The 14,575-nt window shown below is 50.7% G+C and overlaps 2 protein-coding genes across 6 annotated transcripts in view; both read right to left on the bottom strand.

The window, feature by feature from the left end:
* The window catches only part of Llgl2 (LLGL scribble cell polarity complex component 2), a 37,616-nt gene extending 33,358 nt beyond the window's left edge, over nucleotides 1-4,258 (bottom strand). For 2 of the 3 annotated variants that reach the window (XM_090350291.1, XM_090350294.1), the window contains exon 1: nucleotides 4,137-4,213. The gene's annotated coding sequence lies outside the window, so the exon portion shown is untranslated. Of the gene's footprint in view, nucleotides 1-4,136 lie in introns of all 3 variants that reach the window. The other variant, XM_090350293.1, reaches the window with a different exon arrangement.
* Nucleotides 4,259-5,097: 839 nt separating this feature from the next.
* Nucleotides 5,098-14,547, bottom strand: Tsen54 (tRNA splicing endonuclease subunit 54). Of its 3 annotated transcripts, none has more exons than XM_090350288.1 (11): nucleotides 14,462-14,547; nucleotides 14,177-14,341; nucleotides 14,025-14,088; nucleotides 13,854-13,937; nucleotides 13,461-13,559; nucleotides 11,637-11,689; nucleotides 8,452-8,550; nucleotides 7,650-8,278; nucleotides 6,311-6,371; nucleotides 5,905-6,021; nucleotides 5,098-5,570 (listed from the first exon to the last, which is right to left on the bottom strand). In XM_090350288.1, the coding sequence occupies exons 1-11, from the start codon at nucleotides 14,515-14,517 to the stop codon at nucleotides 5,420-5,422; spliced, it is 1,578 nt and encodes a 525-aa protein (XP_090206414.1). In that variant the 5' UTR covers nucleotides 14,518-14,547; the 3' UTR covers nucleotides 5,098-5,419. The 3 variants fall into 3 exon arrangements, with proteins under 3 accessions (XP_090206414.1, XP_090206415.1, XP_090206416.1); XM_090350289.1 differs by having other exon boundaries at nucleotides 13,461-13,514; XM_090350290.1 differs by lacking the exon at nucleotides 5,098-5,570 and adding an exon at nucleotides 5,582-5,749.
* Nucleotides 14,548-14,575: the final 28 nt, after the last annotated feature.

Below are 14,575 nucleotides of genomic sequence, written 5' to 3'. Positions count from 1 at the left end.
TCTTTCCTCAGATGTGTCCTTGTTACCAAGGCCCACTTGACCATCTTCTAAGGCTGCAGCCCCATCACCATGAAGAATCATAACCCCTACTCTATAATTCACAACATCTACTATTATTTATATTTTCTGTCACTCACACTCCCTACCTTTTAGAAAGTTCCACAATGACAGAGGCATTTATGCTGGTATCCAGAACTGACAAATACTCAATGACTGAACAGTCCAGATGGCATAGGGATTGGTAGTGACCCCAACAAATGCTGAGGTGGGGTTCATAGGGCTCTCCAGATCTTCCCTACCCTGCTGTCAAGTCCCAGCCTTTGCATGGGACACCCTGCTAGGCACATCCTTGTGGGCCCTGTCTTGCACAAAGGTTCCAGGACCCCCAGCTCCTTGGCAAGAATTCCAGATCATTAAATATTCATGTTATTTACAAAAGTCAGACAGACATCTGTAAGCAGGTGTCACTTTCATCAAGCCCTGGGAACACTGAGTCAGGTGCCTGGAGAGGAGGATCAGGTCTCTGCTGAATTCCTGAAGGGTAGAGTCAGGTACCTTGAAGCTCCCTGCTCCCCACGCCCAGGGGAGCCTCTCCTAGCTCAAGAATTCATGATGGTTCCTGGGAAGAGGAAAGAGTAAAGTGACTGCAAAGGACCAGTTTCTTCTGGAGTAGGGCAGAGAGAGAAGATCACTTCAGAGAAGTCTGAGCATGGCCAATATCCCACTGCCCCTGGATGCTCTTTTTCCAGGTCCTGGGTCTTCCACAGGAAAGCTGGGGTCACAGACTGAAGGCAGAGACTCTAAATTTTCCAGTTCCATACACCACTTTCTCTCCTAGGGAGAATGGGGCAGGAAGATCTAGCAAGGGAGGACAGATAATCCCCTCCCCAAGTGAGGTTTAAATTCCCAGACAATCTCCTTAAGGACCCAGGCGAAGCCGGGAATGTGTTCTCCACCCTGTGTAGAGTGGGCAGGGTAAGCTCTCCTGGCCTGAGCAGAGAACTGAGTAGATTAGATTCTACCCTTGGGACAGTCCAGCCCCTATTGGGGTCTGCCCACCAGTCCTCATCCCTGGCTGGTCACGGAGCATAGAAAGTATCAAGGTTCAGGAAAACAGGATGTCAGGTCAGAAAAGGCCTTTGATCTCCACTGCTCAGGAGTGTTCTTGTCCACAGAGTTCTGACCTCCAGGGATGTTTTAAAAAAAAAAAAAAAAAAAATCACAGGGGCCGGGAGTTTGGCCTAGTGGTAGACTGCTTGCCTAGCATGCACTAATAGCCCGGTTCAATTCCTCAGTACTACATATACAGAAAAAGCCAGGAGTGGTGCTGTGGCTCAAGTGGTAGAGCTCTAGCCTTGAGAAAGCCTAAGGACAATACTCAGGCCCTGAGTTCAAAATCCCAGGAGTGGCAAAAATAAAAAATTGCAAAATCATGACCAATTAGTCAATTTCCAGAAAGAGAAGCAAACTAAAGGTCCAGATGCCAATCCAAATGCCTGTTAAGTGACCAGCAATTTTTTTACCCTTCCTGTGGGGAGCTAACAAATACCCAATTCTTGGATGCCTGCTTTGTGCCAAGTCAAATGTAGGCATGATGTTTTTACCATCTCAGCAACATCTGGGAAAATAAGGCTTTGGTGTGGCTAAGTGATGGATCTAAGGCAATACAAAAATGTACTCAGAGTCACCTGATGTATGAGTACAAAATGATGTTTAAGAAAAAGACTTATCAGGCAAGAGGGGACTATTTTTCTGCCTTGCTTTCCCCTTTCTAAAAGAATTCATTCTTCCTTCCAAGGATCCATTTCCCTTTTTCTGGTGGTGGATGTTGTTTTTGCCAGTCCTGGGAATTAAACTCAGGGCCTGGGCACATCCCTAAACTTCTTTGGTCAAGGCTAGCGCTCTACTACTTGAGCCCCAGTGCCACTTCTGGCTTTTCCTGTGTATGTGGTACTGAGGAATCGAACCCAGGGCTTCATGGATGCTAAGCAAGAACTCTACCACTAGGCTACATTCACAAGGCCCCTCCCTCCCCCCTTCTGAACAGAGGTTATCTAACTCAGCGGGCCTTTTCTTCTTTTAAAGTTTCTGGCTAGATGGGCACCTGTGGAACACACCTATAATGATACTCAGGAGGCTGAGATCTAAGAATTGTGGCTCAAATCTAGTCTTGGCAGGAAAATCTGTGAGCTCCTTATCCTTAAGTAACCACCAAAACAGCTAGAAATGGAACTGTCAAGTGGTAGATTGACAGCCATGAGCAAAAAAGCTAAGACATAGCATCCAGTTCCTGAGTTTAAGCCCTAGCACTGGCACAACAACATCAACCACAAAAAGCTGTTGTCTATTAAAACCTTATTAAGTAAAACCAGATACCAGTGGTGCATGCCTATGCTCCTAGCTATTCAGGAGGCTGCAATCTAAGGATCACAATTTGAAGCCAATCTGTGTAAACAGATCTGTAAGACTTCTATCTCCAATTAACAGGAAAAATGCTGGAAGTGAAACTGTAGCTCAAGTGGTAGAGTATCAGCATTGAGCATAAAAAATTCAAAAGGCAGTGTCCAGACCCTGAGTTCAAGCCCAGGACTGGCATGAAAAACAAAAAAACTTACAAAGTTATTTTAATATATAAAAGTATACCGGGGGTTTGGGAGTTTGGCCTAGTGGTAGAGTGCTTGCCTAGCATGCATGAAGACCAGGGTTCGATTCCTTGGTACCACATAAATGGAAAAGCCGGAAGTGGTGCTGTGGCTCAAGTGGCAGAGCATGAGCCTTGAGCAAAAAGTATCCAAGGACAGTGCCCAGGCCTGAGTTCAAGCCCAACTGGCAATAAATAAATGAATAAATATACTGATCTGCCACCAGAGAGGATATTGCATTGTCTCAAAGAAGAGTAGGGACACCTAAGTACCCTAGATTCTGGGAAATTGTTCTCAAGGGTCAGACAGCAAGAGCAGCTCTGGTTAGAGTCCTGGGTTTGGGTCCTGACTGCCACAGGCAAGATCTGTGGACAGACGACCTAAGAAAACGAACTCCAAATTTACTGTCCATAAAATCAAGAAGTCAAACTATCTCAGAACCCTTCTCAAGCCTTCACGTAGTACACCAATTCACACAACAAACGTCCTCAAAAGCCACTTCAGAACGTCCCCGGTTGGGGCACTGACTGCTCTCCTGAAGCAGTCACCCTCTTTCCATCTGACACACCCATCCCTCCTGGCTCAGGATGTCCTTTGCAGAGATCCTGGGCTACAGGGTCCCTAATGCTCAGGTTAAGGCAGCACGGAAGTATGGTTCCCATGGGAAGGGGCGCTGCCTCCCGGCCCAAAGTCACATGTCTCGGTGGAGAAGAGCCTTTTCTAACCTCACCTGGGCTAGGCTGATGTCGGTCAGTTCTCCCCAGAGACCAGTTTTCCCCACTGGCCCAGGCCCAATGTCCAAAGCAAACCAAGACATACTTTGTTTAATAAGAATTTTCCACTCCTTGCCAAGTCCCACATGGCAACTCCCTCCCGCCAGCACGTGGAAAACAGAGTAGGATCTCAACACCGTCATCCAAAGGTGTCCAAGGCTGCCCAGGGAAGGAAAGGGCCCTGGAGACCCAGGTCCCTCCCGCCAGCTTCCTGGAAGCGTCGGAGGATTAGGAGGCACAAAGGGCGGCCGGAGCAGAGCCCAGATGGCAGAGGCAGGGGCTAAGCCGCTAAGGTAACGAGCGCGCTCCGCGCGCCGCTCCTGAAGACAGGGTCACCGGCGCCCCGCACCGCTGGCGTCCGGGGCCTGGCCTTGCATGTGGACCCCGAGATTCCGTCTTGGCCGCGGTCTCCCCTGTACCCCGCCTGGCAGGACACCTGTTCCCCCGCTCTCGTGAGCCAACACTGTTGTGCAAACCAATCCCCAAGTCTGGTCACCGGGGGCGGATCAGGCACGAGTTCCCGGCAGCACTTTCTACAGGTGTCTGACCCGCGGAGGAGCCGAGCGTCACGTCGGAGACCGGCGAGGCGGGCAGACCTGGGTACAGCCCTCCCTCCCGCCCGGGAAGCCCAGGGGTCTCGGCCCTCCCGCGCCTCCTCGCGCCCAGTGGCGGGCGCCCTCCAGGCGCAGGTGGGGCTAGGTGGGTTACTACAGTGCCTCACCTGTAACCCCGGGCCGGACCCTGCCCCAGGCCTCGGCGTCCCTCGGCGCCCGCCGCCGGCTCCCCTCGCTCGGTCGCGCCGGCCCACGGGCTGCTGGGCGGCAGCCTGCTTCCTGCTCACCTCTGGCGGGGCGGGCGAGCCGGGGGCGGGCGGAGTCGCCTCTATTTACATAAAGGGCGAGCCCAGGGGCGCGCGGGCCCCGGCCCCGCCCCCGCCAGGCCCCGGCCCCGCCTCCCGCCGCTGGGCGCCCACGGGGCAGGGGCGCGGCCAGGGCGCCCTCCGGGGCGGGAGCCGCGCTCCGGCCAATCCGCAGCCCCGGGAGCGCGGGGCGGAGTCCGCGGCCCCTTCGGGGGCCCCGAGTCCTCCCCCGCCTCACCTGCGCGCACCTGACGCAGGACCGCGCGCCGCGCCCCGGGTCCCGCCGCCAGCAAGAGGAAGTAGTTGGCCGACTTCCCCACACAAGTCCTCAACCGTAGCGGGTTGTAGCCGGGCCGGCCCCGCCTAAGTGTCCACCTGGAGCACTCGGGGCCGAGCGCTGCTCCCAAGTGCACCGGCTGAGGCGGGGCTGGGACTCCATTCCCTGAGGGACGGCGCAGCGGCCAGTTCTCAGTTCCAGGGAGGGAGGGAGGGGTGGAAGAGAGGCGGGAGAGGAAACCCGGGGCAGGCGGGGGCCTGGTGCTGCCCCGCACAGCTGCTTGAAGTCCGGCTACACCGTCAAGGGCCCCTAGCCCACCTTCCCACCCTCCCCCAGCTGCGCTCCCAGGACTACAGAGTACCAAGTACCCTTCACAGGCCCTCAGTCTTCCACTTCCCATTCTCCCAGAGGCTAAAGCCTCAGGAAAGGTTCAAGGTTCTCCTGAGTGTGCAAAGCAGGGGTGAAGGAATGGGGGTGGGGCAGTAAAATATATCCAGTCACAGCAGGAAACAACAACAACAACAAAAAAGATGTATTTTTAATGGCTTTGGCTTTATGGCATTAAGCAGGCATCCTCATTAAAGGCACAGAGTCCTCTTCTACCCCATCTCCTGGGCCTCTAAAATGGAGTCTTGAATTCCAAGGGGGTCACTCTCAGGCCCGAGGCTTGGAAGCACAGCAACAGGAGCAGCACTAGCAGGCGGGCAAGACGAGAGAACACAATGCAGGGTCAGACTCTCCTGCAAGTATTAGGCACCTAGGGCCAAGACCCACACAGGCCACTACTGCTCCAGGTCAGTATGTGGTACTCGAGGCAGCAGACAAGGTCCCTGAGAACAGACAATCCAAGTTCTCCAGAGCTCTGTGGTCAGTGCTCCAGATCCTTGGGCAGTGTGAAGTCCCTGAAGCTGTAGAAGGAGATGTCTCCATGATCCACCAGGGCAAAGATCAGAGGAACATCCCCGCTCTGGTAGGACAACCGTTTGAGACTACAGAGGTCTGGGACAGGCTCATCAAATCTGTAAATAAAGGTTAGACTTGATACCATCAATAGCTCATCTAATGCCATAAGACCCAAACCCCTCTGATTCTCCCAGGGAAGAGAGATTAGGAAACAAAACCTGGGTATACAGGAATTGTGGCCACTAATCTCTCTAAAGTCCATGGCTTGAATAAGCTCTCCAAGAGTTCCAGAATCCTGGCAGGATAGGGAGGGAGTAAGAAAGAGCGGGCTTCCTATCACTGTTAGCCTCTAAACCCTTCTCTGCACCTTAGGTTCTTCCTAGGGCTTGATAAAGTGGCCATGGGAGTGGAGAGAAGGTCCACATGGCTCCCAAGAGAGCTACCTCTTACCCACTAACGCACATCCGGACATAGGGTTTGCCAGGATTATTCTTTCGGAACGTAGCTACAGCATCGGCCTGGTAAACATCAAAGCTGATCTCCAAGCCTCCAGACTTCTCCAGCATTCTGAGGACAGAGTAAGAAACCTTAGCACAAGAATTCTCCTCTCCCACATTTCCCTCATACCCTGGCCCATCACCAGCTCCAGGAACCAGCCTGGCCCAGGGGATCTGAATCCTTAGGATTTAGTCACTCCTCCCTTCTCCTAGACATCCATGAACAGTAATTGTGCTAGGAGGTAAGTATGCAGGCAGAAGTCCTTGCAGTGATCTAGCTCACATGGAAGTCCAGGAGCCAAGTCCTAGCAGTCACTCCAGCTGGTGGCCACAGCCTCATTAAGGGCTTGTGAACTTACTGGGCGCCTCCATCAGCAAGGTGTGTTGTCTGTAGCACAGAGATATGCTGAAGGACCGTGGCTAAAGGGACAGTGAAAACAAAGTGTTAGGAATAGATACTTTTTTTGGTGGATCATGGGGCTTGAACTTGGCCTGGGCACTGTCCCAGAGCTCTTTAGCTCAAGGCTACCACCCTATCCTTGAGCCAAGATAAGAGTCGCAGGTCCTTTTGTGCCCAGGCTGGCTTTGAATCTTGACACTCAGATCTCAGCCTCCTGAGTAGCTAGGATTACAGGCATGAGTCACCGTGCCCAGCAGGAATAAATGTTTTTATACACCTTTGACACTACCAAATCTGAGGTTTACAGTTGCCAGATTCACCACAATTACTGTAGTATGGCCCATGCCATTTGGAACATACTTCCACTGAAAAATTACTGGTTTTAGGGTGGTGAGTGTGGCCTAGTGGTAGAATCCTTGCCTAGCATGCATGAAGCCCTGGCTTCAATTCCTCAGTACCACAATATATAGAAGAAGCCAAAAGTGGCGCTGTGGCTCAAGCAGCAGAACACTACCCTTGAGCAAAAAGTGTCTAAGGACAGTGCCCAGGTCCTGAGTTCAAGCCCAGGACTAGCAAAAAAATAAAAATAAATTACTGGTTTTAATTAAAGTTCAAATCTAAATTAGTTACCATCAACTTGTATCCCATGACTATTTTAAGTAGTTCAGAATCTGTTACTGTACGGTTGGATGTGCTCAAAAGAGGAGACAGTGAGTTGGGTGGTGGTGGCTCACGCCTGTGATCTTAGCTACTTCAGGAGGCCGATCTGAGGATAGCAGTTCAAAGCCAGCCCAGGCAGAAAAGTCTGTGAGACTCTTACCTCCAATTAACCACCAGAAAACTGGAAGTGGCATTGTGGTTCAAATGGTAGAGCCCTAACCTTGAGCTGAAGAGCTCAAGGACAGAGCCCAGGCCCAGAGTTCAAGCCCCATGACTGTGAAAGCATACAGTGAGCCTCCTTCTATTTGGACAAGACAGTACCTTTAGCCAGCAGTCACAAAAGAAGACCAGTCCACAGCTCATTGGTGGCAAAGTCATCTACCCCCCCATTATCTTGGTTAGGATTTTATGGGTGCAGGTACAGTTTTTGCCCCCTCCATTCTCCTCAGCCATGGATTCCCCCTGGCTAAACCTTCCCCATAAGCCCCCTGTCACCTAGAGAACTGACTGCCCTGTGGGTTCTACTCTAGCAGATGTGCTCCTCCCTTATCTTAGGCCTCAACTTGCCCTGGTCAATCCACATCCTTCTCAGTCTTATGATCACACAGCTGCCAGGGACATGCAGGGCGAGGGGGTACCTGGAGAGTGTGCCTGGCTGGGGTTCAGCAAGGGGGTGACAGGCTGGCCCCACAGATGTGAGAGGCAGCACTGGCTCTTTTGCAGTTGCCGGCTCTGCAACAGCAACTTGTACTCCCGCCAGCTGGAGCAGCGCTGCACCTCTGGATCTGCGTTTAGGTCCCCCCGGAGTCGATGAGCCTCTGCTTGTTGTTCCTGCTCACGTCGGGAGAGTTTCTCCTTCCGCTGGTTCAGCTTCTGGCACCAGGACTCAGCATTGGTCTCCCGCCCAGTGATGTTAGCCGGGAGCAGTTCTGGGGCTGGGGCAGACAGGAGGGTGTGACGGTTGTCGGAAGCCATGTTGGGGAAGGAAATCTGTTCAAAGTTCCAGCGTGGCTTACAAGCCCCCTTGGTACCATTTTTTATTTTGTCCCCCTCCTGGCCACACCCCATGCCCTCCCTGGCCAAACCAAGGTAAGGCTCCAGGGACCCCACAGATTGAAAGGAGCTCCCTGGGCTCTTTCTAGTGATTGAGTCCCAGGATTTCTCCTCTGGGCATTGGCTATTCTGGTCACAGGCAGGTGGACTGGCAGCTGCCAGGTTCACAGATGGCACAGAGTTCTCCAGGGCCTTGACTTTCTTATTAATGGACCTGAGGGGCGAAAAAAAAAGTGACACATTGTTCCTTATCACTGAGGTCAGGTGTCCTGCTGTTTCCTTGAGCCTATGCTCTTATGGCCCAAGCCCACATCTTAAGCCCATTCACTCTCCAAGTCCCAGACACCAGCACTACCAAGGGAGTGATGCCACAGTAGGGGACATTACCAAGAGCTATCGTTCTTCTTCCTCTTGCCAGTTCCGTCTTTCAGGGCCTGGGTGTAGCCATCTAAGTTAAGCTGCCTTTCATAAGGGGACACGATAGAGCTGTGGGGTAAGAACAAGGCGGGCGACAGATCCAAGCCTCAGACAAGTGCTTCCGATGAAATTTGTTAGGGATTGGCCAGGAGGATATCAAGGACCAGGGTCAGACCACAGAGAGGCCTAAGGCTACAACAGCATCTGCATGAAAGGCTCATGGGACAGCCAGTAGGATCTGGTCATTAGCCTTTATCCAGACCTCTGAATGTCACTGAGAACATCCCTGGGCAGAGGCTCCTAAAGAGCTAGCACCACTGGGCAATGGTGGCTTGTAACTATAATCCTAGCTACTCATGAGGCTAAGATTACAGTTCAAAGCCAGACTGGGCAGGAAAGTCTGTGAGATGATGATGATGATGATTATTTTGGCTCTGTTTTTTTTTTGTCAGTTGTGGGACTTGAACTCTGGGTTTGGGTGTTGTCCCTGAGCTCTTCAGCTCAAAGTTACTGCCCTACTCCTTGAGCTACAGCACCACTTCCAGTCTGTGGGATTCTTATCTCCAATATCAAAAAGAAGCTACAGGAGAAGCTGTGGCTCAAGTGATAGAGTACTACTCTTGAGCAAAAAAGCTCAGGACAGTGCCCAGACCCAAGTTCAAGTCCAACAACTACAAAATAAAAAAAATTAAAAAAAAGCTCATACCCTACTATATGAGCTACAGATTCACTTTCAGCTTTTTGGTGGTTAACTGGAGAGATAAGCCTCAAATACGGGCCTAGAGGGAGCATGGCCTAGAGGTAGAGTGCTTGCCTAACATGCACCAATTCCTCAGTATCACATAATAGAAAAAAGCTGGAAGTGGTGATGTGACTCAAGTGGTAGAGCTCTAGCCTTGAGAAAAGTCCAAGGATGGATAAATAAATAAATAAATAAACAAACCATGATCTTCAAATCACAGCTAGGATTACAGGTGTCAGCCACCGTGGCACTAAATACAACACTGTTTAATACACTAGCCACTAGCCACAGGGGTCTCTGAGTTCAATTAAAATTACATGAAAAATTCAATCCAGTTGTTGACATGTAGGGGCTGGGGATGTGGCTTAGTGGTAGAGCACTTGATTAGCATGCATGAAGCCTTGGGTTCCATTCCTCAGTAACACCTAAGGCGCCATAGCTCAAGTGGTAGAATATCATCCTTGAGCACAGAGAGGCTCAGAAATAGAGCTCAGGCTCTGAGTTCAAGCCCCAGGACTGGCCAAAAAAAAAAAAAAAAGAAAAGAAAAACGAAAGACCCATGTATTGGGTAGCACAGACAGGGGCCACTCTCATCATTATATAAATTTTTATTATGATTGACATGTATGACAGTACCATGCTGTTATGAGATAAATTCTAGATTTTTTTTTCTTTTGAGACAGTCTCTTTTTTGTAGCTCAGGCTAGCTTCAAACTCACAATCCTCCTGTCTCAATCTCTCAAGTACTGAGATTGCGGTAGTATACCAGCACACCCCGCTGGTAAATACTGGTTTACGTGAGCATGCCTCCACTGTTGAGGTCTTGGGCTGTTTTGTAAAATGGTAAGTATCTGTGTATGTGTGGGGGTGGCAATGAGCTGTGGGACCTGGCAGCGAATGGTCAGAAATATTTCAGAATGAATGAGGTTCCCATAGAATCTCTGCACTATTCCCCTGGGGCAGATTCCATGCATTCCATTTATTCCAAGAAATGAAGGAAATGTGGGGTTTTTTTGTTTTTGTGCTGGTATTGGGGCTTGAACCTAAGGCCTCTTGTTCTTCCTTGACTTTTTCATTCAAGGTTGATGCACTACTACTTGAACCACAGTTCCACTCTGGCATTTTGTCAAAGTTAAGAGTCTTGCAGACTTTTCTACCTGGCTTGGCTTTGAACTACAGTCCTTAGATCTCAGCTTCGGAATAACTGTAAGTCACCAGTTCCCAGCAGGATGTATCAGTTTCGGACTTTGGGGATAGTGTAACTGCAAATACTGTATCAGTTTCCACTCTAAGCCTGGAGGTCTCTGGCTGTCAATAATGCTGGATAACTAAGTCAATAAAGGAGAAGACTTGTAACTTAGTATAAGAAATGTGAAAGCCAGCCTCATATTGGTGGCTCATGATTGTAATCCTAGCTACTCAAGAGGCGGAGATCTGAGGATCAAGGTTCAAAGCCAGCACAGGCAGAAAAGCCTGTGAGACTCCTTTTTTTTTTTTTTTTGGCCAGTTCTGCGGCTTGAACTCAGGGTCTGAGCACTGTCCTTGGGCTTTTCCCTCAAGGCTAGCACTCTGCCACTTGAGCCACAGCACCATTTCTGGCCTTTTCTATGTACGTGGTACCAAGGAATCGAACCCGGTTGAACCTGGTAGAGTGCTAGACAAGCACTCTACACTAGGCCAAACTCCCGTCCCAAACCCGTGAGACTCTTATCTCCAATTAACCACCAAAAAACCCCAGAAGTGATGCTGTGGCTCAAGTGGTAGAGAACTAGCCTTGAGCTGAAGAGCTCAGGGGCAGTGCCCAGGCCCAGAATTCAAGCACCATGACCGACAAAAAAAATGTCAAAACCAAACAAAAACTCCTCAAAGCCTGGCTGCGTGCCAATGGCTCACACCTGTAATCCTACCTACTGAGGAGGCTGAGACCTGAGGACTGCAGTTTGAAGCCAGGCTAGACAGGAAAGTCTATGAGACTCTTATTTCCAATTAAGCACCAGAAATACAAAAGTGGTGCTGTGGCTCAAAATCTTGAGCAAAAGAGCTCAGGACAGCACCAAGGCTCTGAGTTTAAACCCATGACCAGCCAAAAGAAAACAAACAAATAAAATAAATTCCTCACTCAATCCTGCATTCATGCATATAATAAAAAATTTGCCTGCATACCTTCTAAATGCTAGCCATCACTGTAGTACTGTCATAGTATAGGCATTATCTGAAGATGGGCCTCAATTTGACAGCCAGTAGGAGATTGTCCTCATATGTCCCTACATTTTCAGCTCAGGTTCCCAGACCATGTCCCAGGAGTTACTCTCCAGCCAAAGGTTCCAGGTGAGCTGATGCCACTTTCCACCTGAGCCTAGTCAGCCAAGTGCCAGAACTGGAATGAATGGGAGGGAAAGGAACAAGAACTTACCCTGGCTGGAATCGTCGAACTACATAGCCCAGTCTTTTCAGGTGGCTGAAGACCTTGAGAAGAAAACAAAAATTAAAGCTCAGGTGTTGTTTCTTCAAAATATCCAGGCCATGTATTCAAGACCCAGGACTGGCAAAAAAGAAAAAAAAAAAAATGCCAATAGTTTCTCTAGACAAAGGTCATTCTCCACAACTTTTCCCCTGCCCCTTAGACTCCAAACCATGAGGCTATCACACATCATTATAAACATCATCCTTTAAGGAAAGTCTCAAGTCTCTGAATTCCTGTCCTCTTTTGACACAAATGACATTATTTATTTTGGTGCTGATTCTGAGACTTGAACTCAGGGCCTGGGCGCTGTCCCTGAGCTTCTTTTGCTCAAGGATAGTGCTCTAGCACTTGAGCCATAGCTCCACTTTCAGCTTTTTTGGTAATTGATTGGAGAAAAAGAGTCTCAAGGACTATTCTGCCCAGGCTGGCTTCAACCACGAATCTCAGATTTCTGCTTCCTGAGTAGCTAGGATTTCAGGTGTGAGCCACCAGCAGCCATTAACAATTTCTTGACTTAAACAGAAATCCCAAAAAGCTAACAGCAGTGGACCTAGAAAACAACTATGTTCTCCAATATTTTGATACTCAAATATTTTGATAGTTTAGACGAAAAGATGGAAGAAAGTGGTAGACATTTCCCCCATGTTACCCCTCTACAGACGCAGATTGAAAGGGTTTCATAAATAACCACATGCACATCTTTGTGTCCCATATCCATTGCATGACATTGCTGGACTACTTATTATCTTGCCTGATCTCTCAATTAAGCCCTCAACACATCGGACCATTCATTTCCTTCTTAGAGGAACATCTCTTAGTTTCTGTGATGATATTTCTGTTTTTTTTTCCCCCTGTACGGCTTCAGTCCATTTCTGATCCTGGTGGTTCACCCTAGCCTACTCACCTCTTAAGTCCCAGGTCTCAGACCCCACATTCTGTGATCCTAAGATCTCAGCCTCTTTAATAGCTAGGATTGCAGGTATGAGCCACCAGCGGCCACCTGGTAAACAGGGTCTTTATAGCAAAAGAATGACTGACCTCAATCAAGAACGCTAGTATTACGGGCAGGTAGCACTATGCTAGTACCTGCTTACACCACATCATGTTTGTTTATTTATTTTTTTTGTGAGTCATTGGGCTTTTCCAGAGCTCTTCAGCTTAAAGCTATCACCCTACCCCTGAGCCTGGGCGTTGTCCCTGAGCTCTGCAGCTCAAGGCTACCACCCTATCCTTGAGCCAAACCTCACTTCCCATTTTCTAGAGGTTAATTGGAGTGCCTGGGCTGGCTTTGAACCTTGATCCTCAGATCTCAGCCTCCGGAGTACCTAGGACTACAGGCATGAGCCACTGTGCCCAGCTACTTTTTTTTTTTGGCTGGTCCTTGGACTTGAACTCAGGGATAGGTGCTGTACCTGAGCCTCTCTGTGCACAAGGCTAGTACTCTACCACTTGAGCCACAGTACCATTTCTGGCTTTTTCTGGGTAGTTTACTGGAGATGAAAGTTTCACTAACTTTTCCTGCCCGGACTGGCTTTGAACCATGGTCCTCATCAGATCTCGGGCTCCCGAGTTGCTAGGATGACAGGTCTACATGACTCACCAGCACCCAGCTTTGTTTATTTTTTATTATCCAGTTGCCATCCTTAGATGGTAAGCCTGTGACTGCACATTCATTGACAGCCCTGTAGCCACAGCACAAGGCACTGTCTGGTACCTCACAGGAACTTGTCACTGCTCACTGAGTCCACTGATGCGAGCCTCTTGGGCAGATACCTGGTACTGCAGGAAACTCAAGGTGTCCTGGGTCAGCAGTAACTGGTAGGCCTCCTGGAGAGACAGTGGCAGGTCTTGATGGAAGAGCTGAATTGAGCCCTGGAAGTGGAGCCAACAGCTAAACTGCCCACCCTTCTTCCTGCATGGAGTGCCATAGCCACAAGGGCTGTGATATCTTCCAAGCATCACAGAAGGGGAGAGGGCAGCACCCTAATTTGGACTGGAATTCCCACTTTCTGCATGCCGCCCTTGTCTTCTGACTTTAGAAATCCCATCATAGATTCACTGAAAATGTACGTACACGTGCTACTTATCTAATAAAAAACGTGTCCTTCCCAGTCCCTTGTCCCAACTCCTCCACCCGGGGAAGGGGTGGGGGGGTCCCCCACTCACACACTCCAGCAGGTATAAGGCCTCTTCGGGGTGCAGCCGCTGCCGGCCCTGCTCTGAGAAGCCCATGGTCTGCCAGAACTTACCCTGTGTGAGACCCAAAGTGAGAGTCACAGAGGAGCACGGAAGGCAGCGAAGAGGGCGTCCCGGGCCCCGAAAAGTCCCGCTGCTCACCGCAGGAGACTTCAACTCCACAAAGCCCTCTTCGGGTCTCCACTCGGCGGCCACCAAGCTGCCCCTGGTGAGGAGTGGGAAGTGGGAAAGGGTGGGTCTGGGTGTGCCGGGGGGAGAGTACAGGGGTCCCCCACCCCGCCCGGCCCCCTCACAAGCGCTCCACTCGCTCCTCCGCCAACAGCTGCCAGAGTTCTTGGCGACACCGGCGCAGCTGCTCGGCCTGGGCCGCCGAGCCGTCGGGGAGGAAGTCCTTGGGGCCATGAGACCGCTGGGGCAGCTTCTGGGACCGCGAGCGGGCGGCGAAGAGCTCCGGAGCACTGGGAGGAAAGGGGGGTCACGGGGTCGGCACGAGCTTCGAGGCCACCCAGGCTTGATCCTGGATCTCAAGGCTCCTACCCACGCTCGCCCCGCGCCCCGCCCCTGCGGCCTCGCCGCACCTCAGCACGCGCCCCGCGGGAATCTCCACGGTCCCGGGCTCCGGTTCCGGCTCCATCTAGTTGCTGTCTGCGCCTGCGCGCGAGCCGCCAGGCCCCGCCTATTCCCGGAACCGC

The sequence above is a fragment of the Megascapheus bottae genome, chromosome 17 (genome assembly GCF_031878675.1).
Source record: "Megascapheus bottae isolate mThoBot1 chromosome 17, mThoBot2.hap1, whole genome shotgun sequence".
Lineage (NCBI taxonomy): Eukaryota > Metazoa > Chordata > Mammalia > Rodentia > Geomyidae > Megascapheus > Megascapheus bottae.
Note: the sequence above shows the minus strand (reverse complement) of the source record. Positions and strands in the feature narration are given on the sequence as shown.